The sequence below is a fragment of the Solea solea genome, chromosome 19, assembly GCF_958295425.1.
Source record: "Solea solea chromosome 19, fSolSol10.1, whole genome shotgun sequence".
Lineage (NCBI taxonomy): Eukaryota > Metazoa > Chordata > Actinopteri > Pleuronectiformes > Soleidae > Solea > Solea solea.
In genome coordinates, this window is record NC_081152.1 from 19,868,173 (window position 1) to 19,895,560 (window position 27,388).

Here is a 27,388-nt window from a genome sequence, read left to right on the forward strand (position 1 = left end):
TTGTACCAAGACACGATTCTAATGGAATGTACCAAGACACGATTGTACAGAGACATGATCCTAACGTATTGTACCAAGACACGATTCTAACGGAAAGTACCAAGAGAATTCTAAGGGATTGTACCAAAACATGATTCTAACGGATTTTACCAAGACACGATTCTAACGGAAAGTACCAAGACATGCTGTTTTGTTCATGTGTTTTCAAAAATGTAGATTTGTCTCAAGACTTTGTAAAATTGTCTCACATTTTGTAAAATAATAATCCACCATATTAAAGAGCCCCAAAATCAAAAAAAAATTTTGTTTGGATCTGGCCAAACTGGACTTGAAAATCAGGATGGAATGCTGTACAACAAATGCCCAGCAGTGGGCCCCGGACCACAGTTTTTTTTCTTTTTTATTTAAAGCAGCGTCAAAAAAGAAACCAATTACCATCACACCTGTACCTGTCCGTCACGTGACCAGCTCACTTCCGCGCGCGCGTGCCCACACTTCCGCAGCTGTTCTGGTTGCCACACGTTTTTCGTTTCTTTCCTTTCAAAAAAACAAAAAACAGGCCCGTCATTGTGGCTCTGCAGCAGCGCCGGGGATGTCGGACCGGTCCGGCAGGTTTTTAGCGGGGCAGGCCAAGTGAGGCAGCGGGGGGAAGGAGGGCGGGGAGCCGCAGCCGCCCCCGCCGCCGCAGCAGCAGCAGCAAGAGGAGGAGAAGCCGTCATCTGTCTTCACAAGCAGGAAGAAGAGACTGAAACATGGTGAGGTGATTAAAAACTCCCGCACGAGTTTGAAGGAGAAGGAGAAGAAGGAGACCGTTTTTCTTTTATTACACCAGGAAACTTGAAGCAGCGCAGGTAAGTTCGTTACACACCTGTTTCTCTGGGACTTCCCATGTTGGTGTTTTTTTGTTGTTGTGTGATTTTAAAAAGTATCTGGCGCAGGATCCGTGTCTCACCTGGGCGGTTCACCTTTCCTCCTCCCCAGCAAAAGGAGACTTGTTGTGTTTGTAGGTTTTTATTTTTCTAAGTTCTAACTTGGAGATTAATTTACACTTTCTAAACGTTTCTGGATTTTTTTTGTTTAAATGTTTTATATTACCGCATCACATATTTAGTTTTGTAGGTTATGTTTACTCTGTTTCCTTGTCGGTAAAATCCCATTAGAGTTTCAGGTGTGACTGTACAGGTGTGTTTCCATCAGCCTGAATGGAAACGCATTTAAAAAATAGATACGTGTGTGTATATGTATATCTATATGTGTGTGTGTATGTATACATACACACACACACATATATATATATATATATATATATATATATATATATATATATATATATATATATATGTGTAGTTTTTACAATTTGTTGCACTTGTGCGAGGTGGAAAATGCTGCATATGTTAAAAAGTAAATATTGAAATTTGACTGGTAGTTGTATGAGATACTGGCACATACTGAGTGTACTCTCCCCCACAGTAAACTCCATAGAGAAAATCATTGATTTTGCATTTGTTGGTCCACTGCTGCCTCTTATCAGTACGTTCAAATGTGTTATTTTGTGATTTTGAGTGTTTGAATTCCTTCCTTCACATTTACCTTAAATGACACAAACTCGGCAAATGAGGCAACACTTGACCAGCAGCTCCTGTGTACCCTCAAAAATTCAGATTTCTCCATGGACTTTGGTGTGGGAGCGATTAACAAGCATTGAGTTTTCATTTGCTAAAGGCTGAAATAAATGGCACAATAAACCAGTTTTGTAGTAGACACACATGGCACTGTTTGTGCTGCCTACGTGTCTGTACCTCGTATAACCACACTCCCAAAACCCTGAACTAGTTTATAAAATAATTCATAGCTATGTTTGCTCCGTAGTAAGCTAGTCTTGTACATTTCATATATACACATTCACATTTTGAGGCAATTGCATTATGGTTAATGTTAGTATTTTAGTTGTATTTGCTAACTATCAAGTTAATCTAGTTAATATCCACATTTATATTTTGAGGAATTTTAGTGGTGGTTATTGTCAACGTTATAGCTTGGTTTGCTAACTAGCAAGCTAATCTAGTCCATTAGATGGATGCATTCCATGGTATTTCATACAAAACATGGACACAGTAATTGTATTGAGTTAATTGTTGGGAACTGCAACTTCATAACTGTGAAATTACAGCCTCTGAGTGCACGACACAGTCTAGTTGTACGGGGAGGTCGTAGTTTCCCAGTTTCACCATTTTATGGACCGATAACTAATAGATGAACTGAGAAAAATTACTAACTGATCAAGTGATAATGAGAATATTTGTTAGCTGCAACCCTACTGAACACAGTGATGGCTGTTTTTCTCCATAAATGACCTCTAAACCTCTTCTTCTGCAGCCAAAACAAGTCAGAGTTGTTCGGTTAGTGAAATGTCCGCCTCCTTATGGAAATGGTGAACCTTAAAGGCTCCCTCCAGGAATTTGAATCATGACGTGAGAGGCAAATGGAGCGAAGGTTTAGCTGAGGTGAAGGCGTCTCGTCAGCTGCTTTTTGCCTGAGTATTTTCCATACTTATTTACCTGTTTGTAGCACTGGTGATTTCTGCCGCTGTGTGTTTGCATTGTTTTACACACATTTCCTTATTCGGTACCTTCGTTTCTTAACTTTTTGTTCCAAGAGTCAACTAAAAATGCTCAAAATATTAACATATAAAAGTTAAAAAATATGGCACATGTATTAGCATGCTAGCGTTTATTAAATTTGTAAATTATCTGATTCAAGAATTTTATAATCCTTATAATCAGAAATTGATGATGCTGTCATACATTGATGACGGTCTTGTAATATGTTGATTATCGCAGTGTCATGTATTCTTAACATGGGGCATTTTTGTGTAGTTGGGATTTTGAATTTACGAGTTCAAGGATTGTGACGACTCAATAACTTTGAAACATAATAGTAGACCAAGTAGTAAACTCATTTAATCTGGTGTGGGAAGTGCACAATTCAAGGTGTCTGCAAGTAAAGCTGTAGGGCATACGTTTTCCCCTTTCGGTCTTTTTTGAGTGCCTTGCTTTGTGCAAAACTTAAAAATTGTTTACATCAAATGCACTAAGTTAACTTGCGTGTTGTAACGATAAGGTTTACTACCAAATATCGTGATTGTTTAAGTAAGCGCTCTTATGGTGTCTTCCAGTTGAAGTTGGGTTTTCGAAAAGTCGGAGAATCGTCCCTGACCATGTGCGCAAACACCGCTTTGTTTCCTCTTACTTGCACATCTGTCTTATTTTTTTATTCACTGTAAATCAGTCGAACACAGAACTGTTTTACTTGTTTTAATCGGAGACATGTTGTTATCGACTGGACTTGCTAACATTGGCTAACAGCTGTAGATATGTTTGCATCCATGTTTTTTGACTTTTTGACGTGGGAGTGGGTATTTCCCACTTCCGAACTCCGATGTAAATGGAACGCAGCATTTAACGACAATAAAATGACATTGTCGCTAGTTTAGCTACCAGGTTTAGCTAGCACGTGATCATGTTTTTGTTACCAGTGAAATAAGAAGTGCAATATATCGTAAATGATGCTGTGGTGTCACTTAACATCGTTGTTGTCCATGAACCTGGTGGTGCCGGTGCCTTGCCCGGAGGCTGTGGCAGCGTGGGATTGTGTATCACGGGTGCAGCTGGCGTCTCTGTGGACTGTTTGTCAGTTAGCGGGGTCATTGACTGAGCTCCAGCTGTGAAGACTCATCAAAGCTTCATTAAGACTCGTACACAAACGTCTAATATTTGCCATTCCTGGAAACCATTAGTCAATTGATTACTTTGTCTATATGTGTTTCCAGACACAGTCGATGTGTTTCCAAGACGCATAATCAGCGCTAGAACCCAAATAAAACTGTCAGGTAGTGACACCAAAGCCCATAGAGGAAAATTAGCCATTTTACCTCACAGAGACATGGCAGCTTCTGGTCCACTGTGGTCTCGTTTGGTAAATTTGTGCCACTTATGTAAATCTGAGCGACAGATTTCAAACATTAGCGTTTAAACTGAACTGATGGAGGCAGTAGTGGATCATTAACTCCCGTGTGCTGTGATGTAAATTTGCCGATTTTCTCTATGGGCTTTGATGTGAGGAGAGTGAGTGTGTTTACAAAGCGACACCAGCTTCAGTTTCCAGTCAAAAAGCCATGGTTCTGAAGCTGTGGTGCCAGTGGTATCCGAGCTTCCTCTGGTGGTACAAATCAGAAATACTGTTCTACTGTATATACTGGGGTATGTGATCTAGAGTAGAACGGACAGAATTTTGACCAAAGTATGTGGTAATGTAAAGTAAATCGTATTTATATAGCACCTTTCACAGATATGGACTCTCAAAGTGCTTCACAGGGTGATAGAAGTAAAATATAAAAAATACTGACCGGGTAGAAACACAGGTTTGTTTAAATGGGGAAAAACTAAAGAATAAAACAACTCTTTTGTTAAGTGGCTGGAATCAATTTTTTACTGATTTTAATTATCTTGGACCTTTTCCTCTGCTGGCAGCCTTGTTTTTGCCAAGTATGTGAATGCTGGTGCTTACGCACGGCACATTCAGTGCTGACTACGTGTCGGTGTCAAATACATACAAACTTCTATCCCTTTAAAAGCTTGTAAATCAAATGCATATTTGTGGCTATCGACGCCTCTCAAGCTCAGTGCTGTCAGTGGTTAAGGTGTGATGTCACGCTACCAATGTTCCCGTGGATAATAATAGTAGTAGTAGTATTACATTATTATAGAGAACTTTAAAGGTCCACACAGTTTCCAGTCTTTTGGTGCTAAAGTGGGAGAAACTAAAGTCACCCTGTCCCCCCCGTCTGACTGCGAGCTGGTCCCACTCTCAGGTTTCGCTGTTGTCACTCAGGTATGTTCTCCTCTGTCCCACTGCGTGAATCTCTCCCCCCTCCTCCTCCCCGCTCTGCTCTTTGTTGCTGCCACAGCGACGCCCTGGCCCAGACACCAGAACCTGTTCTTCAAGATGGTGATCCTCACAGGCCTGCTGCTGCTGCTGCTGCTGCTGCTGCTGCTGCTCAAACTAAAGCTAAACTCCTCAGGGGGGAAACTGATGAATTTATTCTCATTAACGAGGCTGTTTACAGACTGTATACGTCACCGGGGAAGTGTTGCACAAGTTCGGTCTCCAATTACATAATTTACATCAATAGTCACATTTTTTTCACTGTTTTCTTGATTAATAAACCCCCCACATTTCAGCTGGTCGGATTACATTTTTCAATTACGACTTTGTACATCGTAAGGCAGAAACCTTTACAACATTATAGAGCAGAGAAACCCAACAGTTCACACAATGAGCAAACCCTAGGCATCAGTGGAGAGAAAAGGAAGAAAATCTCTGACAGAACCAGACCCAAAGATGTGTGGCCATCTGCCTAGACAGGTTGGGGTGAAAGGAAAAATTGGGGGGAAAGGAGGAGAGGTGTGGGGGAGAGACCAGGAGCAGAAATACAACAATTGTATCAAGTTATACATTTAGACAAGACAGATCTAGGGTATCTGTTTCCCCACTCACCAGTCACCCGTCTTTAGTATTTAAGCTGCTTTTTTTCATTACTATGATAAAACGTATGTGCCATATAGTGTCTTATATCCTTTTTTTCCCCAGTATAACCTGAATATACGACCTGTAAACACACACCCTTTGGCATTTATCTAAGGGTGCACGTGAGCACTAAAGGTTAAACTGGGTCCCAGAGTTCAAAAATACTCAAATGCCACCCTTTTGCGTTTAACAATGTGCGGACAACCAAAATGCTACTATGGGAAAACGATGATGTAATAATCCCACCCTCTCTCCGCTGTATCCATTCACTGTCGCTAATCTTTGTCGATGTCTTCTTGTGTTGTGGAGTTTTTTTGGTGTCGACGCTCTGGCTCTCTTTATTTTCTCTCTGTGTTTCTGCGATTCTTTACTTTTAATGCTTTTACTGCTTTATTTAAACAACATTTTGCACACATGCCGTATTTGCATGCTTGGTGGAGCAGCTACACGCGTGGGCTACTGTAAATACATGGTGGATTCAAATGGCCGCATTTCTATCGTTGACAACTCTATTTTCATAATTAAAATAATCTCTAAACAAACTTTTCAGCAAAGAATCAAAAAACCATGAGAAGCGTATACTGTATATAACACATGACCGTCATCGTACATGCCGGTGCAAATCGGAAGCATATTTTCTACTTTGTCAACAACTTTTTGGTTACAGCTGACTGTAGAGATGCTAAGTAGCAGCAGTTTCAAACTTCTCAGTTTTCTATACTTTAGTAGCATGTAGGGAGGGGACAATACCGCTTTTGTTTTAGTGATTCTGATTGTTACAGATTCCCGTCCCTAGTAGCGTCAACTGATGGCGTAAAAATGAGCTGATGGGATTAGCTGTTATACTAAAATGCATCGGTGTGGATGTTCCTACATCTCTCGTCTTCTCGACATCAGCGGTGGCCGAAGTTTTCCGGTGTTGCTAAAATCAGACTGGCTCGAAGCAACAAACGGAGATATATCATAAGACCTTTAGCGCCAGGACTGTCTGTGTTTGGATGTTTTGTTAGACACAGGAGCACAGACGCCTGGGTTCAATTATTTTTCAGTTGGTCGAGGTGCCTACAGCGAACTCCTGAAGATGACTATGACCTGGATAACTGAGAACCTTCACAGTCTGAAAGCAGACGTTTGCCTCTCACGTTTGTGGCTTTTTGACTGGAAATTCTGCTTGATAACATCTTCAATGTCTCTTTGTCTTGCTGTGTATTTGCTGCCTTCAGTCTTGACTGGCTGCCAGCATCAGAGCTCCCTTGTTTTGCCGTCTGTTCTCACATGAGTTGGGTTTCATTCTGTAGCCCCTGGTCGTTTTCACCCCCCCTGACACACACTACCACCACCACCACCACATACCACCATCTCCGCCCGCACCACCTCTACCCCCCGAGGTGGGAGTCTCTTAACATTAGGCAACAAAGGGAACAACAAACACCACCGTGTCATTCATTTGTGTACGTCTGTTGGTTTGTCAGCAGGATAAAGTACAGACTTTCTCAAACCGTTGTGGAAACACAGGGTTTCATGGGGAGTTAGGGCTGCAGCCAACGATTATTTCTTAAGGAGGGTTATACTGTAGGCAAATTTAATTTTGGGGCGACTCTTGGGACTTTGTTTAATTTTAAGTCTCAATTTATGTGGTAACTGTTGTGCCTCAGTTTGGACTCCTGAACTTCAAAAAACTATGAAATGACCCATCAGTCATTGAATGCCTCGTTTTATTTATTATTTTATCTTTTATGTTTTTGTCATTTAAATGGAGTGACTGCGCTGCGCATACCTGCAGCGATGACGAGTTAGTGTGAGTGTGCAGATGGAATCAGGCATGACCGGGCTTCAGTTGAGGTTGTATGCTCTTGTAGGTGTGGCATGTTTTCTTGACTGTACGATGACGACAGCAGAGCTAAAAAAAAAACACCTGAACATTAATCTCAGATTACGCAGGGTGATATTTGTGTTTCCTTAATTCCATTTAAGACTTAAAAACTAATATATTGTGTCTTGTCCGTCCAGTAAAGATAACGTCTATTGGCATCAAGACCATTATCAATGGGCCAAGTCAAGAATTTGTACTTTGTATTGAAAATACTGACTTGAATACTATACTTGAATATTGATTGTTCACTCTCCCCTTCTTGTTTTTTCTCTCTCCCTCATTCTTTCCCTCCCCCGCCTAATTAAGTGTTCATGTGCAGACTTGTGCTCATTCAGTTAAACCAGTGTTGAATGAGGTGTTTGGTTCTATTTTGAGGAGGACTAGTAAGGCTACATTCATAGTAGGGTGAGGCAATCATTGAAATAAAAATTCACTTTGGGAATATAATTATCTTCAGGATCAATAAAGCAACGTTTCAAAATCCATTTTTTTGCAATTGCTATAAAATGTAAGATAACTTTTATAATGAATTTTATTTTTTTTAAACCGACTGATTTAAAACCTTTTTATGATGTTGTGTTATAATGTATTTGTCCATAGTGCGCGGCCCTAACCACGCTACTTTGCATACATTCAGCTCTTACTGTATCTGGCTTTATTCACGTTCTACTTGTACGTATCATGTTTCTATCCAAAACATTTACAGTAGCCTGTTAGTAATAGATCTAAAGTGCTTTTTATTTAATATATTACTTATTTATGAGTGCATGCATACACCCATGGGTCACTTCTTGTGAACAGTGTGTGTTCCAGTCTGCTATAGTCCATCTGTTTCAAGGGTTTAATGTGCCATTGATTCACTGATGTTCTTCTTCATACCTTGGTGTAGTGTTTATTTGAGTTACTTTTTATCAAACCAGTCTGGCCGTTCTCCTCTAACCTCTGGCATCAATAAGGCAATTTCTACTGGAGAACTGCTCCCCTCTGGATAATTTCTTTCTATTTTTCTGTGATTCTGGATAATTTTTTTGTAGACGTCAGACATAGTTGTTCACCAAACTCCCAGTAGATAAGCGGGTTGTGAAATACTCCAACAAACCAACAGTCATGTTCAAAGTCACCTAAATCACCTTTATGCTTGGTTTGAACTCCAGCAGGTCATTATGAACACATCTATGTATCTAAATGAGTTTGTCTGGTTAGATATTTACATGAACTAATATCTAAACAAACACATTTGTCCAAAATGCAAACACTGTAGTCTTAAATAATCAGTAATAATCACAGAGATTGCATTCAGGTGGACACCTCTTTTTTTGTATTTTGTGTTTTTATAGGGTTGATTGCTATTTTTTTTTATAATATTTTCTTTTTGGTTTTATATGATGTAGTTTTCCTACTTTTACATATGTACTGTGTATGTCAGGTGTCATAGAGCCTTGTTGAGCTCAGAACTAATCTCCCAATGAGAAGAATAAAGTGTTTATCTATCCGTCTATCATTAATCTTTCTTTTTTATCTAGCAAGTTAGCAACTGTATCTATCCATCCACCCACTTTAGCTTGTTAGCTTTCTCTCTATCTATATAGCTTTCTGTCCACTTTAGCTAGTCCATCTATCGATTTTTCTATCTGCTGTATTTAGCTAGTTAGGATTCTAAATATCTAGCTTTCTATTTGTCTATCCACTTTAGTTAGCTTTCTGTGTCTTTTTACTGTATTTAGATTGCTAGTTAGCTTTATCTAGCATTATTTTTGTCTATCTACAGTATTTAGCGAGTTAGTTAGCTTTCTATCTACCTAGCTTTTTGTTTACCAATCCACTTTAGCTAGTGAGCGTTCTATCCATCGAATTTTATATCTGCTGTATTTAGCTAATTAGTTAGCTTATTATCTATCAATGTTTTTGTCTGCTGTATTTAGCTAGCTGTTAATCTTTCTCTTTATCTGGCTCTCTATCTGTCTAGTTAGGGCATTAGCTTTCTATGTGTCTATCTGCTGTATCTAGCTGGCAGTTAAGCAGGTGGACCTAATAAAGTGACAGGTGAAGTGTACATGTGTGGAAGTTGCATTCTTGGACCTGTTTCAATGCATCATAAAGTTAAATGTGTGTGAATGTGGCTGAAACCATCTTGCAACTCTAAAGTTGTGAAACTCTGAAGAGGCAAAACACGCTCAACAAACAAGGCCATCGTGCCATTTGTAAGACACATGGGTGTGTCGTGACACGGGAACACAGACATGCAAACAAATGGAGGTGTGTGTTTACCATTAAACCCTGTCAGGCAGAGGCAGAGGCTCAGACCAGCCCGAGCGCTGTGTGAAAACAATGCAGACGCACTGTGTGTTTAGCTTAACTGGATCCATTCGCTGTGTTTGTTCTTGGACACAGGACTAAAGGACTTTATCTGATGTGTTAACGGACTCCACCGCATTAAACATTTAGTTGGTTGGGAGGTAAAACTCGACACCTGCTAACCAGGAGCAGTAAAGGCGGATGTCGAGGGGGTTTTCCCATGAGAGAGAGGGGTGATAGAAAAACATCACCATCCAATGAACTGTAAGCCTTGCTTTGACTGTGTTTTTCTTATCCAAGGATGACTCAATTCATGGAATAAGAGAACTGTGTTTTTCCGTATCCAAAACACTGCATAGTTTAAGCACATAGGAAAAGATTTTTAGATATTATGTACCTGGAACGTCCCTCCTGCGTTTTTGCGTTCTTTATTTACATTATCAAGTTATAAAGTTATTCTTTGTTTTTCTTTTTGTGGGCCACCTATTACTTATCTGACGCCCAGTATTCGCCTACCAGTGGTTGACGGAAACACACAAATGCACATTTTCTCTAACGGAATCTTGATGCTACGCAACACCTCAGGTCAAAGTCACTACATTAGAAAAAAGAAATGTATTAAACCTGAAACGATGGTAAAATCCCTAAATATTACAGATACTAAGCACAGCCTGTAAAATGTTCGACAGTGACAATCCCATAATCTTTTAAATTCATTTATTGATCAACCTAAACTCCTTTGTCTTCCCCAGAAATCCTAGAGGTGTTAAGATGAGTATGCGGCGCTCGGACCCCCAGGGGTCCATGAGGCCCGACGATGAGGTCATGCCCTACAGTGACGACGAGACGGATGACGAACTGGGCGACGACCTAGAAGAGAGTTCTGAGGAGGAAGCAGAGGACGTGCCGGGTGCCCCGCATCCTCCGGTCGAAGCTCGAGTCAGTGGTGAGTCAGTGAAAACTGCTTTTTAAAAGTTTAATTGTAATCCAGGTTCCTGTGGATCCTTACATTCATTATTCCAAAAAAGAAGACCATGGTATTAAAATATCTTAAGACCTTAAGTTAATCTTTCAAATGTCCTAAAAGGGTAAACACATTTTAAGTAGAACTTTTGTTTATTAATGTAATTGCTAAATTGGTCTTACTTTGACATTGAAAAGGTCTTAATCTCGTTTTAAACTACTTTCCTGTGTGTCGTTAAATCCTTTTGTTAGTCATTTTACCTACTAACTATTACTATAAACTAATAGAATTATAGTTCAAGGATATGTTTAGCCTAGCTTAACACAAAGACTGGAAGCTTGTACTAGCATCTCCAGAAATGATCTGTGTCACAACATGGATTTATATCTGATTCTGAACTACACTAGAAATATGTTAATGAAGCAATTAAGAGTTAAGAATGACGACTTCTCTTCTTCAGAAATGGGCTGGAAGGTGAAAGCCAACGATCGGCCGTATCACCAACTGCCAGAGTTTCAGAAAAAAGTCCTCCTGTGCATCAAGAAAAGCAGATACTCCGTGAGTACCAGCTGTTTCCATAAAATCAAGACTAAAAGACAGAATTTGTGTTGTTTATTTTCCAGCCTGTTAATGTATAGTTGCCTTATAAATCAGAACTGGGTCACTTCCAACAGAACTTCATGGTATTTGGTGGTTAATGTTAGTGTGTGGTGGAGCTAGGTTAGCTAACTAGTAAGGTACACCCTGCTAGTTTGTTTGATAAACACTTTATTATGCAGTATTTCATACGTAAAAAAGACTGTAGTAAGACATCGACAGACAACAGTAGGGTAGGACAGCACTGTTGTTAGATATAACAAAGAAAGTACTAAAGAAAAAAGAGTAGAAACTGCAGAGTTTCACAGAGTTGATGCAAATAGCAGCAGCCATTTTGAATTGTGAAGCATGAGCTCAAATCAGTGTTGGAATAGTTTTGGATTTTTCATTAGTTTTAGTTTTTATTTAGTTTTGACTTTTTGTTTTTAAAATGAGTTAGTTTTAATTAGATCTTAGAGTGGGTTTGCTAGTTTTTATTAGTGTTATTTTTCTGTGATAAGGAGTATTTGCCAGGTGCAAGATTCAAAAAGGTCAAGTACTGTGTCATAAAAATACAACAAAAGATGCCACTTTAACCCTTAGTGGTCACACGGCACAGATCCGTGACGCAGATGCACCCTTAGTAAATTGCCGTGGTGACAATACACAACTAAATACACTTCATATAACCCAAAAAACATTATGTATGAAATAAATTTGACACTTCCTTTTTGTGTTTGGGTAAAATACAACCTCCAGCCTCCTCTTTTATCGGCTAAAAAAACATGTAAAGTACATGTAAACCAAGGGGGTCAAAGTTAAAAAACACTCAAACACATTAATCCAAAATGGTTGACGATTGATTTAGCAATCTGTTAATTGTAAGCCAAATCAAAGAGCAATATTTATTGTGTTGTCTCACCACGGAAATATGCAGTGTTTTTTCTTTGTTTTTGTTTCTGCTGAGTCACTTCTGTCTCCATCAGGGACCCAGCACTGTTGAAAGGTCATGTTTTAATAAGCCATGAGCTATTTATACTTTTTTAAAAAGCCTTTTGTTATATTAAATGCTGCTTAATATTGAGTGTATTTAGAGACTCAGTCACTGGATGTCACTGCAGTGACTCTGCCCTTGAAAGGAGGAGTGTTTTTTTTTTGTTTCTGGAGCTTTAGCGGAGGCTTAAACCTGATCATCCAGCTCAGCTGACCTTTATCTCTCTAATTACATACAGTAAGAGGAAGTGGGACTGAAAGTGTAACTGAAACTGTTTCAACTTGAGGATTAACCTTTGATACGTTGTGGTTAGATATGTACTGTCTTTATTCATCTTTTGCTGAGGATAAAACCAGGTACGACCTTGCTGAACTACAGGTGGTTATCTGCACTGGACCAGTGTTTGTGTACAGTCATCCAGGACACAGGTTTAATGTCACTCAAGTGGTTTTCAGACTTGAAGTGCGATAAATGTCCAGGGTGTTGGGTAAAGATTTTTAAATCAAATGGCGATTTTTCCACTATACGCAGTTCCAGCATGGCTCGACTCGACTTTGCTTTTTCATCAGCTGAGCCGATACTTAAATGTGACCTCAACAGACTGCCGGCCACTGATTGGTCAGAGAGTGTCGTCACTGGAAGTGTCATGAGCGCGACATCCAATTCAAGAATGAAAGCGAACAATTCCAAACTGTAGATCAGTTAAAAAGACTTTAAAACATCCCTGAAAATGTGTTAATCTCCAACATTTAGCGAAGGAGTCTGCCGGCTTTCAACAGTGCTGTCGCTAAATACACCAATCATGAGCCTAATCACGAGCCACTCAGTGGTATTTCAGTGCAGGAAGTACCAAACCATTCTGTGAACAAAGTCACTAGTTTGTTGTAGTTTGTGTTGTGTGTCACGCAGCCGTTTCTATGATGACTCCACCCACGTTGAGGAGGAGCTATAGTAATGGCAAACAAACCAAATCATGTAGCGTCGAGTTGAGCTGTTCATGCCAAATTGTTTCCTCCTTAAACTGATGTTATAAATCAAGTTGAGAGTGCAGCTAATTTAATGATATATTTGTTAGACTTCCAAACAAACCAGTGGAGTTCGCCCCCTGGTGGACATTCAAGACACTTCAGCAGCAGCATCAGCATCCAGACCTGAAGACAATCAAATTTGCGTCGTGTGCGTGTGTGAGAGAGTGAGACTTGCCGGCGCTGTACTTTGCATTAACTTTGTATAGAACCTCACAAATCAGTGCACGGTAAAGACAACACGCTTGTTTTTTTGTCTCCTGTGCAGGGAAACGCCATCAAGACGTACAAGTACAACGTCCTCACCTTCATTCCCCTCAACCTGTACGAGCAGTTCAAGAGAGTGGCCAACCTCTACTTTGTGGCTCTGCTCATCTTACAGGTACATGGGGGCTCAGTGGTAGGGCGAGTTGTCTTTCAACTGGAAGGTTGTGGGTTCAATTCGTGGCTCTGCTCATCTATATGTGTGTCCTTGAGCAAAGACACTTAACCCCATGTTGCAGCATGTGAATGGGTGAGAACTGTAGTGTGAAGCAGCTCATCAAGACTAGACAAGCTCTATATAAATACAGACCATAATACCAACTCCTCTTCTTCTGATTTTATTTGGTAGTAACGAGTGACAAAGATAGTTAGAGGAACTGTAGTGGAGTAAAAAGTAAAAGTTGCTCGAAATAACAAAGTAAAGTACAGATATGTGAAGTACAGTAACAAAGAATGTGTAATATATACTGTATACATACAGAAAAACTGTCTGTTTAAGACGACGGTGTGTTGTTGTTCCAGATTATTCCAGATATTACCACTTTGCCCTGGTACACCACGCTCATCCCCCTGGTGGTGGTGCTGGGAATCACTGCCATTAAAGACCTGGTTGACGATCTGGTAAGATTCAAAAATCCTGATTTATCACTTTGATTGTTGGATTTGACGCGACTGGTCCCGCTTTTTAAAAAAAAAAAAATCATCAACAATCTTTCTTCCAGGCGCGACACCGAATGGACAAGGAGATCAACAACAGGAAGTGTGAGGTGCTGCTGGAGGGCAGGTCAGAGCGACATTAATCTTCTTTTATCGTCGAGACAAATCCGTGAACACTTACGGTTTTTATTTGCTCTTGTGTGACGTCGTCAAAACTGATCAAATGTCTCCACGTCAGGTTCCAAGAGTCAAAGTGGATGGACATGCAGGTCGGAGATGTGGTTCGAATGAAGAAAAACGACTTTATTCCGGTACGAACGTTAACCTTTTATAATTTTCCTTGGATGCCTTCACTTCTCTGATATCTGTGCCACACGTGTTACCGTATTTGAGTCAAACACGACAGAATAAACAGAATAAATGGATTTTTTTGTTTGAATGTTCTGCAGGCCGACATCCTGTTGTTGTCCAGCTCCAACCCAAACAGCCTGTGTTATGTAGAAACCGCTGAACTCGACGGGTAAGAGTCTTTTATCTGTTTTTAAAACTCGTTTTTACTCTTTGAATTTCAATTCTGGCCGTGATTGTACTTCACTGTGTTTTTTATTTGTTGTTTTACCACTTTTGAATCTCTTTTTTTCAACTTTTCTATGACTGTTTTTTTAAAATTATTATTGGATTATGTTCAGTGCTTAGCCTAAACCCTGTGCTGTTTTCAACTGTTGTGTTAATAAAGCTGAATTTGATGGAAGTGGAAAACAAAATCTGCAGATTAAAGGGATAGTCGTTTGTGTGGTGCGATTAGGGTGACGCGTTTTTGCAATATTTACTCGAGTAGAAAAATTTGCTTCATAGAATGACAGGAAAACCAATCAGACTTTAGATTCCCTGACTTATGTCGGGCAGTTCACGATCGCCGCTCTTGTGATTGACGCACAAAAAAGTAGTACAAAATTAATCTTGAATGACACAAATGATACAATGCAAAAATTCTGGTCAGCAGACTTAGTGAAAACATGCCTAGCCTCTTAAAATCTACACTAACTTAAGTCTACGCTAGCTACTGTATATTCCTGTTAGATGTCCATTTCCAGCAGGAGAATGAAGTTTCTGACTTTCTCACTCTCCCCGTAGAGAAAATCGGCGATTTTACACCACGGCTCACAGGAGCTGTTGACGTACTGCAGCCTCCATCGGTTGTGACACAAACTTACTCAAGGAGGCAGGGAGAGTTTGTAGTTTACGAACTAAGTCTGAATGGCAAAAATTTTTGTTTTGGCAGCCATGTGTTCATTGAAAGCGAGCCTCCGTGTCTCAGGCTGGCTCTCAGGGCCCATCAGGGGGCGCTCATCGTCTCTTTCAATATCAAAGTCTGAATTTCCTGTTCACAGTGAGACCAACCTGAAGTTTAAGATGGGTCTCAGAGTGACTGACGAGAGGCTGCAGGAGGAACGACAGCTCGCTCAGTTCGATGGTAAACACTCTTCAGTCATTTTGAAATGACAGCGTTCATTTTCTCCACCATTGAATAAAATACTAATCTTGGGCTCATTTTGATAACGACAGAAGGAGCGGATAAGATTTGAGATAGTGTGTTTGTGTTTAAACTACGCAATGTGTGTTTTACCCCGAGATTCTATGGGATACTTTAGGTGTTTGTTTTTGCCTAAAGTACATAAAAAGGACTTCCTCTAAAGATGTGAAAACCAGACTTTACTTATTTTAAAGCGATCATATGTTGACACAGAAAGACGTGTGTGTAGTATATTCAGTTTCACATGTGACATTTTTAAACAAACTAATATGATCAGTTTTTAAGTGTCTGAATATTAAATTACTTTGAAATTGAATATTCCAATCATGAATTACTTTGTTCAAATGCTTATTTATCAGCTTTTTATGACTTTAAATTACTGCAGTCACACATTTACAGCAGTTGAGTCCAAGACAAATTCTAAAACTCGGCTTTTTCCATCATGGGCAGGGCCGGCCCAAGGATCTAAGGGGCTCTAAGGTGAATTTATTTTGGGGGCCCGCCTCCTAAAACCCGGTGCTTGACTATAATTGATACAAATGGAATATTATAAATTGCATTAATTAAAAAAAAATCACCAGGGGGCCCCAAGCAGCCACTTGGTTCACTTATGCCTAGGACTGGCTCTGCTCTTGAGTACCACATGGTATCTGGTTGGGATTCTTGATTCCCCACTCTCTGTTAACAGTAATTGATGTTTTTACAGAGGATTTTGAGGATTAACCGTGGAGGTTTTTAATTAAACCTCTCTAAACCTCCTCCCACTCGCAGGTTTCATCGAGTGCGAGGAGCCGAACAACCGTCTGGACAAGTTTGTGGGGACGATGCAGTGGCAGCAGGAGCGTTACCCGCTGGACCTGGACAACATGCTGCTTCGCGGCTGCAAGATCAGAAACACGGAGATCAGTCACGGTCTCGTCATATTCGCGGGTACGAGCGTAACTCTTAGACTGTTTGTGATATCTAGAAAATTCAAGTCCAAAAGCCAAGTCCAACTCCTGTCTGACTAAGCGTATACATTCAGGAGTAATCAGACTATGAATCACATTATCCAGGTACATTAGTCCGATTTTAGAAGAACTAACATATTTACATGACGTTAGTTAAGAAAACCGAATTATTGTCTTGGTGCCACTAAAATGAATGACATTAATATTAAAACCGCGTGAACATTTACTGTATTATTGTTGAATGGAAATGATTCGTGTTTTATTTGTGCTGCAGGAGCCGACACTAAAATCATGAGGAACGGCGGGAAGACGAGGTTTAAGCGCACGAAGATCGACGAGCTGATGAACTACATGGTTTACACGGTGAGTTAAAGTCATGTTAATTAAAGGGATGAGTTAAGGTTTATTGATTTGTGGTTGCATTAGAAATAAGGCAGGCGGACAATCAAAGAACCTCCGCTGACTCTCCCACACCAAAGTCCATAGAGAAAATCAGCGATTTTAACATCCCAGCACACGGGAGTTGTTGATCCACTTTTGCCCTCTTCACTAAGTTCAAATGTGTTGTTTTGTGACTTCTGCATTTGAAATCCTTCATTCAGATTTACCTCATTGACACAAAGTTACCACACGGGGTGGCAGTGGATCGAAAACTCCAATGTCCCAGTGAGCTAAAAACGCTGATTTTCTCAATGGACTTTGGTACAGGAAAAATAGTACTTCAAAAAGGTCAAAAACTTTAGTTTAGTTTAAGGAAAAGGTTCTTTACCAGTGAAATCAGTGACAAACATTGCAATTTATTGTTTAAGGTGCTTTTTTTGTCTATAAACAGGATCATTTGAAACCAAGGCGACATACTTTTATTTATGTTTATCGATTTATAGAATATCCTCAGTGTTGTGTGTTTAAATCCCCTCTCTCCTTGCAGATCTTCGTGCTGTTGATCCTGGTGGCGGCAGGTCTGGCCATCGGTCACACCTTCTGGTATGACGAGATCGGATCCAAGGCTTGGTATTTATACGATGGCAAAGACCAGGACGCCTCCTACAGAGGCTTCCTCAGTTTCTGGGGTTACATCATCGTCCTCAACACCATGGTGCCCATTTCACTCTACGTGAGGTCAGTGAAGACAAGACAAACATTTTCAGTTCACAGAGAAACAAGTTTAGCGGCAGAGAGTTTGTTGTTGTGGGTCTCAGTCTTTTGGTCCCCTCATGTTCTCAGTGTGGAGGTGATCCGTCTGGGCCAGAGTAAGTTCATCAACTGGGACCTGCAGATGTATTTCCCAGAGAAAGACACGGCTGCTAAGGTACATTCGTGTTTTTTTACACAGTAACTGTCTTTACATGCAAATGTATATACACATAATGTGTGTGTGAGTAAGAGAAATCCTTCATAGAAACACATATAATCACATTATTCCTAAATTTTACATTTCAACACAAATGAATAACTTTATTTATTATGACGGGTATAAACATGATCACGTTCTCCTTTGTTTTCCCTCGGGTTCTATTATTAGTTGCGCTACGAAGCACAAAAATTTGCTTTTTAGAAATTAGCTATAAAATATTATACATCTATCATACTAGACATTATACTATATTATACTACTTTTCAACTACATCATAATCTTGTTATTATTGATATCAAATACTAATTAATTTTAAAGATTTTAACCCTTAAGTGTTCTTTACTTGTAACTTACTAATTTGTTTCTAGATATACATGTCAAATATATATATTTTTATTTTTTATTTTTAAATGTTTTATTTTTAACCCCTTAAAGGCCATTATATTTACACATTTCCACAGTTTTTATCTAACCCCCCCCAAAAAACTACAATCATTTCCATAAAATACATTTTAAGGAGAAGTTGATAATAATTATTAGGCCCTGGGATAAGTCAGTGTTTGGCAGAAACATTGATTTTGATGCATTGTTATTTTTTTTGCAGTGTCAGAACCTTAATTTCAGAAACTTACTAATTTGTTCCTAGCAGCAGAAAATGTCACCTTCCCAAAAACTGCTGTAAAAGCATCATGTATTAATATTTTTTCCCACTTTAAATGAGTCAATATATTAAAGCTACTCCAGCCTGAAATATACATATCAAATATTCATTATATTTTTCCAAATTTGAACCCTTTTAATGTTTTAACAGCTGTTTTTGGGAAGATGCCGTTTGCAGCTAGGAACAAATTAGTAAATTCTTGCGTAGCTTAGCTTAGATGACAGTTTACCAAAGATATATATCCTCTGGACAATTTGATCTATATCCATTCAACACAGCCAAAATGGCTTAACAATAAAAAACGGAATATGATATTTTTATGAAAAACTGCAGTAGAAACACAACTAATGTTAAAAGCAACTTTCCTGACTGTATAAATCGCTGGAGTCGTTGCCAAGATCGAGAGACTTCATTCTAGTATTTACTGTATATACAAGGAGAGAGAGAGGACCCACTGCACCTTGTTGTAATGGACTCTCCACCCTTTTCAGGCTCGAACCACCACCCTGAACGAGCAGCTCGGCCAGATCGAGTACATCTTCTCCGACAAGACGGGAACTTTGACGCAGAACGTCATGCAGTTCAAGAAGTGCACCATCGCCGGACGCAACTACGGTAACGACCGATTCCCTCGGACGCGCTCTTTGTAATTTATTTGTGTCTTCGCTTCTGTTAAACGTGCAGTTTCCTCTCTCCGCAGGTTCACCGACCACCGCTGAAGGAGTGACGCTGGACCGAGGACGGGTAAAATATCACTCACATGTGACATAGGCTTCATTTTCTATCATTTCAAATGGACAAATTATAGTTATTGTCTGTATTTGTTTCTCGGCAGCCGGTGGACTGGAGCTGGAACCGCCACGCTGACAAAAAGTTCCAGTTCATGGATCATTCCCTGGTTTCTGTCGTCCGATCCAGGAAGGACAAAGACGCCTCTGAGTTCTTCAAACTTCTCTCGCTCTGCCACACCGTCATGGTGGAGCAGAAAGACGGTAATCCCACGTCATCCGAGCTGTCATTTCATCTCATGATCACGTGGAAAAAGTCCAGTGCAGGGAACTTTGATTTATGATGAAAGTGTAATTGATGTGGGACGTGGTGTCTTCTCAGGTGAGCTGGTTTACCAGGCGGCGTCTCCTGATGAGGGCGCTCTGGTGACGGCTGCCAGGAACTTTGGCTACGTGTTTCTGTCTCGCACCCAGGACACGATCACCATCAGGGAGATGGAACAGGAGTCAACGTATCAAATGTTGGCGCTGCTCGACTTCAACTCTGACCGCAAACGCATGTCCATCATCTGTACGTGTATACACACACACACACACACACACACACACACACACACACACACACACACACATAATCTAACATTCACTGAAATCAATCCACCACTGAATAGAGTCCCTAAACGCGTCCTCCTCTTTGGTTTAAAACATTGTTCACCATCTGGTTAAGGAAATTATTCAAACCTCTTCAGTAAAGTGTGTATTTGATTTTTAACTTTAAAGCATTAAGAGCTTAAAAGTGTTTTTCAGGCTTTTTGAAGTGCATGTTGAACCAGTCTGAAAGTCTCCTGTACCAAAGTCCATTGAGTTAATCAGGGATTTTACATCACAGCACACTGGGAGCTGTTGATCCATCGCTGCCTTCATTAGTGAATACAAATCTGCTGTTTTGTGACTTTTTATTTTGAAAAGCTCCTCAGTGACAGACTTACCAAACGAGGCAGCAGTAGACCGAGGTAGCAGCTCCTGTGTCGCCCTGGAGCTTCAATAGCCGATTTTCTCTATGGACTTTGGTGTGGGAGAACGAGCGGTTTACAAACATACAGTTTCTACCTTCAGAAAAAGGCAGTCAAACAGCGCCATGAAGGAAAGGAAAACATATTCTTCACACCTCATCGTGTTAAGCGCCTGTTCATTTTATAAGGCTGGTTCCAGGTGCAGTCACACATCAAAAATCTGAAATATTCTCTTGGAGACGTACTTGATGGGAGTTACCTGAAGTGTGGCAGATCGTCTGTGGACATGGCGTCTGTGGTGTTTCTCCTCTGACGCTCTCCGTTTGTTCTCTCTGACCCGCAGTGAAGTTTCCTGACGGCCGCATTCGTCTCTACTGTAAAGGAGCAGACACCGTCATCTACGAGCGACTGTCCCCCAACTCCAAATACAAGGACATCACACAGACCGCTCTGGATGTGAGTTCACAGGGTTTTTTCGCTGTCGGGAGACGCTACGTGAGTTCATTCCTGTGGAAGTTGAACCTTGTTTTTTTTTGTTGTTGTTGCAGGAATTCGCCAACGAGACCTTGCGCACGCTGTGCTTGTGTTACAAAGACATCAGCGCGGCCGAGTACGAAGCCTGGTCCAGGAAACACAAAGAAGCCCAGGTGACCATGGTCAATCGGGATGCTGCCCTCGATAGCGTGTATGAGGATATTGAGAAGAACCTCATGGTGAGTGGTTACTCATTTAGAGTGCCCCTTCAGTTTTAAATCCAAGTCGTCACCTTGTTCAAATGGACTGTTGAGATCTGTACGAGAAGATCCACCTGGAGAAACTTCTGAACGCATTTAATCCTCATCCTAAATGTCTGAACTCCACTCGTGTCTTACTCTGTTCAGTTGATCGGGGCGACGGCCATCGAGGACAAACTGCAGGACGGCGTGCCAGAGACCATCGCAAAGCTGGCCAAGGCCGGCATCAAGATCTGGGTCCTGACTGGAGATAAGAAAGGTACCATCAGAGCCGACGCCAGAGAAGCAGCTGCGTCTGGAAGGCGTGTCCGGTCACATGGACACATCAGAAATACCTTTTGCTCATACTCACGTTTGTCATGTTTTTTCCTCAGAAACGGCAGAAAACATCGGATATTCTTGTTCACTTTTGACGGACGACATGCAGATTCACTACGGAGAAGACGTCAAGTGAGTTGATCCAGTATTTGTTTGTTCCTTCATTACCTGCACTGTCATTGGAAATGTGATGGACACTCCTTCAAGAACACGACACAGGCATCAGTACGTTCCTGTGACTTTGTTTTAAGCTGATGTGACCAATTTTCAACATACGGTCGAACTAAAACCATTTCAGTCGCCTAACTGTGTAATAGGCAACATTTTTGAATCCAGTCAGTGAAAATCTACCTTGGTTGTGGCGCCACCACCAGGCAAGTGGGTCTGTGTACGAGTCCATGGAAGTTTATTCAATGTTCCAGTTAAACTAGAGCTTTCTTAGAAAAGCTTGCTGCGGTGGTTTTACCTGATGTCACTGGTTCTTGTTTTTGTTGCTGGTGGCACCACTGCTTCTCCCAACAGGTGGCGCCACTCCCTCCGTCCTCCATTGTGAATAGCTCCTTGGTCAGTGTAATATTCCGTAAAGGTATATGTAAGACATTTGGAATCTTACCATGATGGCTTGCTTGGGTAAGCCCGTTAAGCTTTTTAAACGTGTTTCCTGAGGTGTTTCAAGCCAAATTTGGCATATTCCCTAATTGACCATGTGACCAGTCCGTTTAGCCACCAGTGCAGATGCTATTGTTCTGTCAGGACCAGTCTGAACACGAGGAGAGGTCACTTCCTGTCACGTGTAGTTGTGAGGGTTACTATCCTCCCCTGTTAGCTGTGATATTTGATTTTTGCACGCATTGCACCGTGAGTGCTGGAGAAGATGAGGAGAAACCTGAGCGACGTCCTCTCTGTTTTCTTTGTCTGTAGTGAAAAGCTGATCGCTCGCCAGGCCAGCAGGAGATACGAACCCACGACTTATCGTCCCGGCAAAAAGAAACCTTCAGAGCCTTTCTTCACTGAACCAGGCAAAAACGCTCTCATCATCACTGGAGGTTGGCTGGTGAGTTCCATTCAAGACCAACATTGTTCCACACCAAGAAGTTTCTAGGTTTCCTGTCTCAGACCGGTCAGTGTTTGGCGGGTTTTGCTGATTTGTCGTCTTTGACTTCCTCAGAATGAGATTCTGTACGAAAAGAAGAAGAAACGTCGCCGCCTGCGTCTCCGTCGTCTCGGGAGGCGACCGCCGATCAGCAACCCTCAGGACCCGCAGCCGGCCAACGACTGGGAGAAAGAGATGAGACAGGTACGTGGACGTGGCTCGTCAGCACTTCAGCGTTTCTCGCGAACGAGTGCACGCGTTAACAAATGTGTCGCGTGCAGATCGACTTTGTGGACATGGCGTGCGAGTGCGAAGCCGTCATCTGCTGTCGCGTCACGCCGAAGCAGAAGGCCAACGTGGTCAGCCTGGTGAAGAAGACGAAGAAGGCCGTGACCTTGTCCATCGGAGACGGAGCCAACGACGTGAACATGATCAAAAGTAGGAACTTGAATGTTGTTGGTTTTTTTTTCTGTCCTGATCAGAAAATGTTCAGGCTCTCATTTCTCCTCGCGTCCTCTGTCCTTCCAGCGGCGGACATAGGCGTCGGTATCAGCGGTCAGGAGGGGATGCAGGCCGTCATGTCCAGCGACTACGCCTTCGCTCAGTTCCGTTACCTGGAGCGCCTCCTGCTGGTGCACGGACGCTGGTCCTACATACGAATGTGCAAGTTCCTGCGTTTCTTCTTCTTCAAGAACTTTTCCTTCACTCTGGTTCACTTCTGGTACTCCTTCTTCAGCGGATACTCAGCACAGGTGAGCAGCAGAAGGTCAAAAGTGTAAAGAGTAGAGTCTCTTGAGTGGAACGGTTCAGTTTGGTACAGTGCGGAACACATTTCTTGGCATTCTCTATTAGGAATAGTACCAAAATAAGCAGCCCCAGCCATTTCACTCTATGGTGCGTGAAGCCAAAGCAGTTTTTTGAGTTCCTGTTACCCTCTCCACTCTCTTCTGTACCCAACCCTGATTACATCACTCGTCACAGTTGGTACAAATTGACAAAAATCTTGTTGCAACACGATGGAAAACAATGCTTTCCTTGTTTTCTAAGAAGTTGTTCTGGGAAAGTTTATTCGGTGAAATCAAATGAAGAGACCGAAAACATCAACATCCTGAAAGTAATCTTCTCTTCTCATCTACTCAAGAACCACTTGCCTCCATTTTTCAGGGTAGAGAAGTTGATGGTAGATAATCTCTAGTTGGTGAAGTGGTTGAAAGCTTAGAAAGTTAGTTGAAAGAGTTCTGGCCTCCTACTGGTGGGTTTGGTTTCAGTGTGTATCACATTTCGACTCGCCACCACAGACTCTAGAGTATCTGTTCTTCTGTCCGCAGATCGCCTATGAAGACTGGTTCATCACTCTCTACAATCTGTGTTACAGCAGTTTACCTGTTCTGCTGGTTGGACTTCTTGATCAGGTACCAAAAAAAACCCAAAACCCTAACAAAACCTGCTCCACGTGGCTGGAAAACACAAAACACCATCAGTAACTGATCCGTTTCTCCCTCTGCAGGATGTAAACGACAAACTCAGCCTCAAATTCCCAAAGCTCTACTTGCCCGGTCAGCAGAGGAAGATGTTTAACTACCAGAACTTCTTCATCAGCTTGTTCCACGGTATCTTCGTCTCGCTCATCATCTTCTTCATCCCGTACGGGGCCTTCCTGCAGACCATGGGCCAGGACGGAGAAGCTCCCTCAGACTACCAGTCCTTGGCCGTCGTCACCTCCACGTCGCTGATCTTCTCCGTCAACCTGCAGGTGAGTCTGACCACGTTTGTGTGTCTGAAGGTGAAGGTGTGGACGTCATGGGTTTAGATTTCTGTAGCTGACCTTTACCTCTCACCCGTCAGATCTCTCTGGACACCTCCTACTGGACCTTCGTCAACTGCTTTGCGGTTTTGGGCAGCATCGCCATTTATTTTGGCATCATGTTTGACATCCACAGCGCTGGGATCCACGTCCTCTTTCCGTCACCGTTCACCTTCACTGGTCAGTCAAAGCAAAAAAAAATCAGTCCAGCCAAATTTTGGAGAGTTTTGCAAGTTTCAAAAATGTTGTTGGTCTTTTTCCAGGTGTAAACCAGTGTATATGTGGATCAAGTTAATGTTATTTGTTGATCCAAACTATACAATTGTTGTGATACAAATCTAAAAATGCTGCCCTCTCTGGTCGAACACCAGCTACTACATCAAACATTTGCCATTGGCGTTCTTAGTCATCCACTCTTTCGTCACTCGGCTACTTGTGCTAGACTTTTTTTTTTCAAAACACCAAAATAGTTGCTCGGTCTCCTTTCGCGTAAGCCACTGCTCTCGGTCGCCTTCTTGGCATTTTTCAAAATCAGGCATTGGGCGGGGATAATTATATAAGTTCTTTTGTTTTACTACGTACACACTTGCATTGTCAAATGACCAAACTTTTTGCTTGCATGACAGTACGTGAACGTTGTTTCGCCTCTTAAGTACGAGATGTCGCAAAAGTTTTGTATCTTACGGACTTTTCGTGTTTTTGTTTATACAACCAGTATGCAACTTTTAGAAAAGCATGATGTCGTAGCCCGTCATCGTCGTTTGTTGTTGTCGTCTTATTCTTGTGTTTGGTGTATTTTTGGCAGCGTTACAGCACCACATACAGGCCTGGCGTACATACTACAGCATTTAGAGTCGTCTTCAATAACATTGGTTTTCTGACTGTATGCTTTTTAAATTTGGTTAGTTTTTACATGTTTTAGCTGTTAAAATGCGTCTTTTCTTCTGTTCATAGGCGTGGCATCAAACGCTCTGCGTCAGCCGTACCTGTGGTTGACCATCATCCTGACCGTTGGCATCAGTCTGCTGCCCGTCATCTGCATCCAGTTCCTCTCTAAAACCATCTGGCCCTCAGACGGAGACAAGGTCAGACCAGTGCGGCGTCTCCTCGTGACAACACAACGGTGCTTTTATGATTGTTTTATTTAAACGTGTGTTTCTTCTCCTCATCGTCCACCAGGTCCAGAGGAACAGGAAGAAGTACGAGAAGGAGTTGGAGGAGGAGGAGAGGAAAAAGCCGTCCGCCTTCCAACGCGGTCGGCGTTCCCGCCGCTCCGCCTACGCCTTCTCTCACTCGCGCGGCTACGCCGACCTCATCGCCTCTGGGCGGAGCATCCGTCACCGCGCGCCACGAGGCGGACCCCAGGACAGCATCAGGGAGGTGACTCACAGAGAGGCGGAGAACATCTGAGGGGCAGGAGAGACGCGGAGTGACACGGAAGCAAGAAGGGCTTTTAATCTGAGGAGACACTAGAACTTCCGAGGTGATGAAACCAAAGTTGCTCAACCCTTTTTCCTCAAAATAAAAGGGAGGAGCTTATTTACCACCAAAGTTAAACGAAGCACCTGCTGTAACTGTGTTTCCGCTCCGGTCTGTGACCCTTGACGCCGCGTTCACCTCCACTTCCCCCCATCTATGCACAGACACTCTGTTAAAACAGAAGCTCACCGAAGAGACGACCGCCGCTAACGGGGTTTGAAGCCGCGCAGTCGACTGTGCGGCCGACAATGTTGTTCAACTCAGGATTTTTTTTAAATCAAAGCCGTATGTTTTTTTTTTTTTTAAGCAGAAATGCAGATGACGTTCGCAGTTTTAGCCCAAAAGCACTTGATATGATGGTGTTTCCCTAAAAATCATTAGTTCAGTTAAATTTTATTTTCCATCAGTTTCCTTAAACCTTTAAAAAAAAAGAAAAAGAGGAGGGCTAAAGCTAAACATGTCCATTTTTTAACGTTTTATTCTACATGACGGCGGGATGTTTTTGTGCCAGGCTATGCAAATGTTATCACGTACATGTGTCTTAATTTAAAAATAAATTGTGAATAGTTATCTTGTTTTTTTCCCTTGCGTTTTCTCTCAAGTGCCCTTAAAGTCATGACGTTTGAACCTTTTAAATCTCTTAAAGTCATGCGTGTTCTTCCAATGATGGATCTCAACACAATATAATATAATAATAATAATTTTCCTCTTTCTCAGGGTGCAGTAAAATGAACATTAGCTGTATTTTCTGTCATCCTTTCCCCACATCAGTGTCTTTTTGTTTGTTTTTAAATGTTCTTCAGTCTAAAGGGCAAAGAGATCTTGGTTCGTTAATTGGTTTGTGTTTATTTTCTGTGGTTTGATGATCTGCTGATACTTGGATGTACTTCCTGTTCTTCCGTTCTCGCGCTAGTGTTACTGTATGCAGACGATGTTTTATTGTTACTGAATGAATGAATGGATGAGTGAATGAATGGAGGCAGTAGGTCATGACGGCTGCTGAGTGTAACGCAGCAGTTTTCACTTCCCTGTCATATGTCATACGGTATTTTAAAAATGTGGTTGTTAATAAAAGCCGAGGGCACATTTAGCAATCTGAAGCGAGTGTTTTTAGTTTTTTTTTTTTTTTTTAAACTACGGTAATGACTGTTGGGATTGTAAATTGGTTTTGCTGTGATTTAAGGTCTCTTTCTGAAAATAAATGTTGAACGTAAATATATTGGTCCATAATTGATTTAAAAGAAAAAAAGCCTTGAAAACTGAAGCTTTCTGGTAAGTGAAGGCCACCGTAGTTCCCCAGTTCACTTAGGAATGGGCGGGGGGGACTGCAAGTGTGTGGAGCTTTAAGTTTGTCAAAAAAGCAGAACGACCCCCAGGCGCCGCCAAAATAAAATAACGGAAAACCAAAAAAGTATGACTGGGATAAGGGTTACAAGTGCTACGTCACGGCTACGCAAAATGCAATAAAGGGGGTGGGACTATATGT

At 41.5% G+C, this 27,388-nt stretch overlaps 1 protein-coding gene across 1 annotated transcript; it reads left to right on the plus strand.

The window, feature by feature from the left end:
• The first annotated feature begins 494 nt into the window (after positions 1 to 494).
• atp8b1 (ATPase phospholipid transporting 8B1) lies at positions 495 to 27,002 on the plus strand. Its single transcript, XM_058617406.1, has 30 exons — positions 495 to 851; positions 10,507 to 10,700; positions 11,179 to 11,276; positions 13,582 to 13,695; positions 14,100 to 14,198; positions 14,300 to 14,361; positions 14,473 to 14,545; positions 14,684 to 14,754; positions 15,626 to 15,708; positions 16,540 to 16,698; positions 16,993 to 17,081; positions 17,647 to 17,837; positions 17,943 to 18,027; positions 19,225 to 19,348; positions 19,434 to 19,477; positions 19,569 to 19,725; positions 19,844 to 20,032; positions 20,818 to 20,930; positions 21,023 to 21,187; positions 21,356 to 21,467; positions 21,583 to 21,658; positions 22,448 to 22,580; positions 22,695 to 22,823; positions 22,901 to 23,057; positions 23,148 to 23,371; positions 23,948 to 24,031; positions 24,127 to 24,372; positions 24,465 to 24,603; positions 25,378 to 25,508; positions 25,603 to 27,002. The coding sequence occupies exons 2-30, from the start codon at positions 10,526 to 10,528 to the stop codon at positions 25,831 to 25,833; spliced, it is 3,753 nt and encodes a 1,250-aa protein (XP_058473389.1). The 5' UTR covers positions 495 to 851; positions 10,507 to 10,525; the 3' UTR covers positions 25,834 to 27,002.
• Positions 27,003 to 27,388: the final 386 nt, after the last annotated feature.

Coding starts and splice junctions, on each gene's coding strand:
- atp8b1 (XM_058617406.1), top strand. CDS start 10,526: ATGAGTATGCGGCGCTCGGACCCCCAGGGGTCCATGAGGCCCGACGAT. Junction 20,033..20,817: donor CAAACGCATGTCCATCATCT/GTACGTGTATAC, acceptor TCTGACCCGCAG/TGAAGTTTCCTGACGGCCGC. Junction 22,581..22,694: donor TCATCACTGGAGGTTGGCTG/GTGAGTTCCATT, acceptor TGACTTCCTCAG/AATGAGATTCTGTACGAAAA.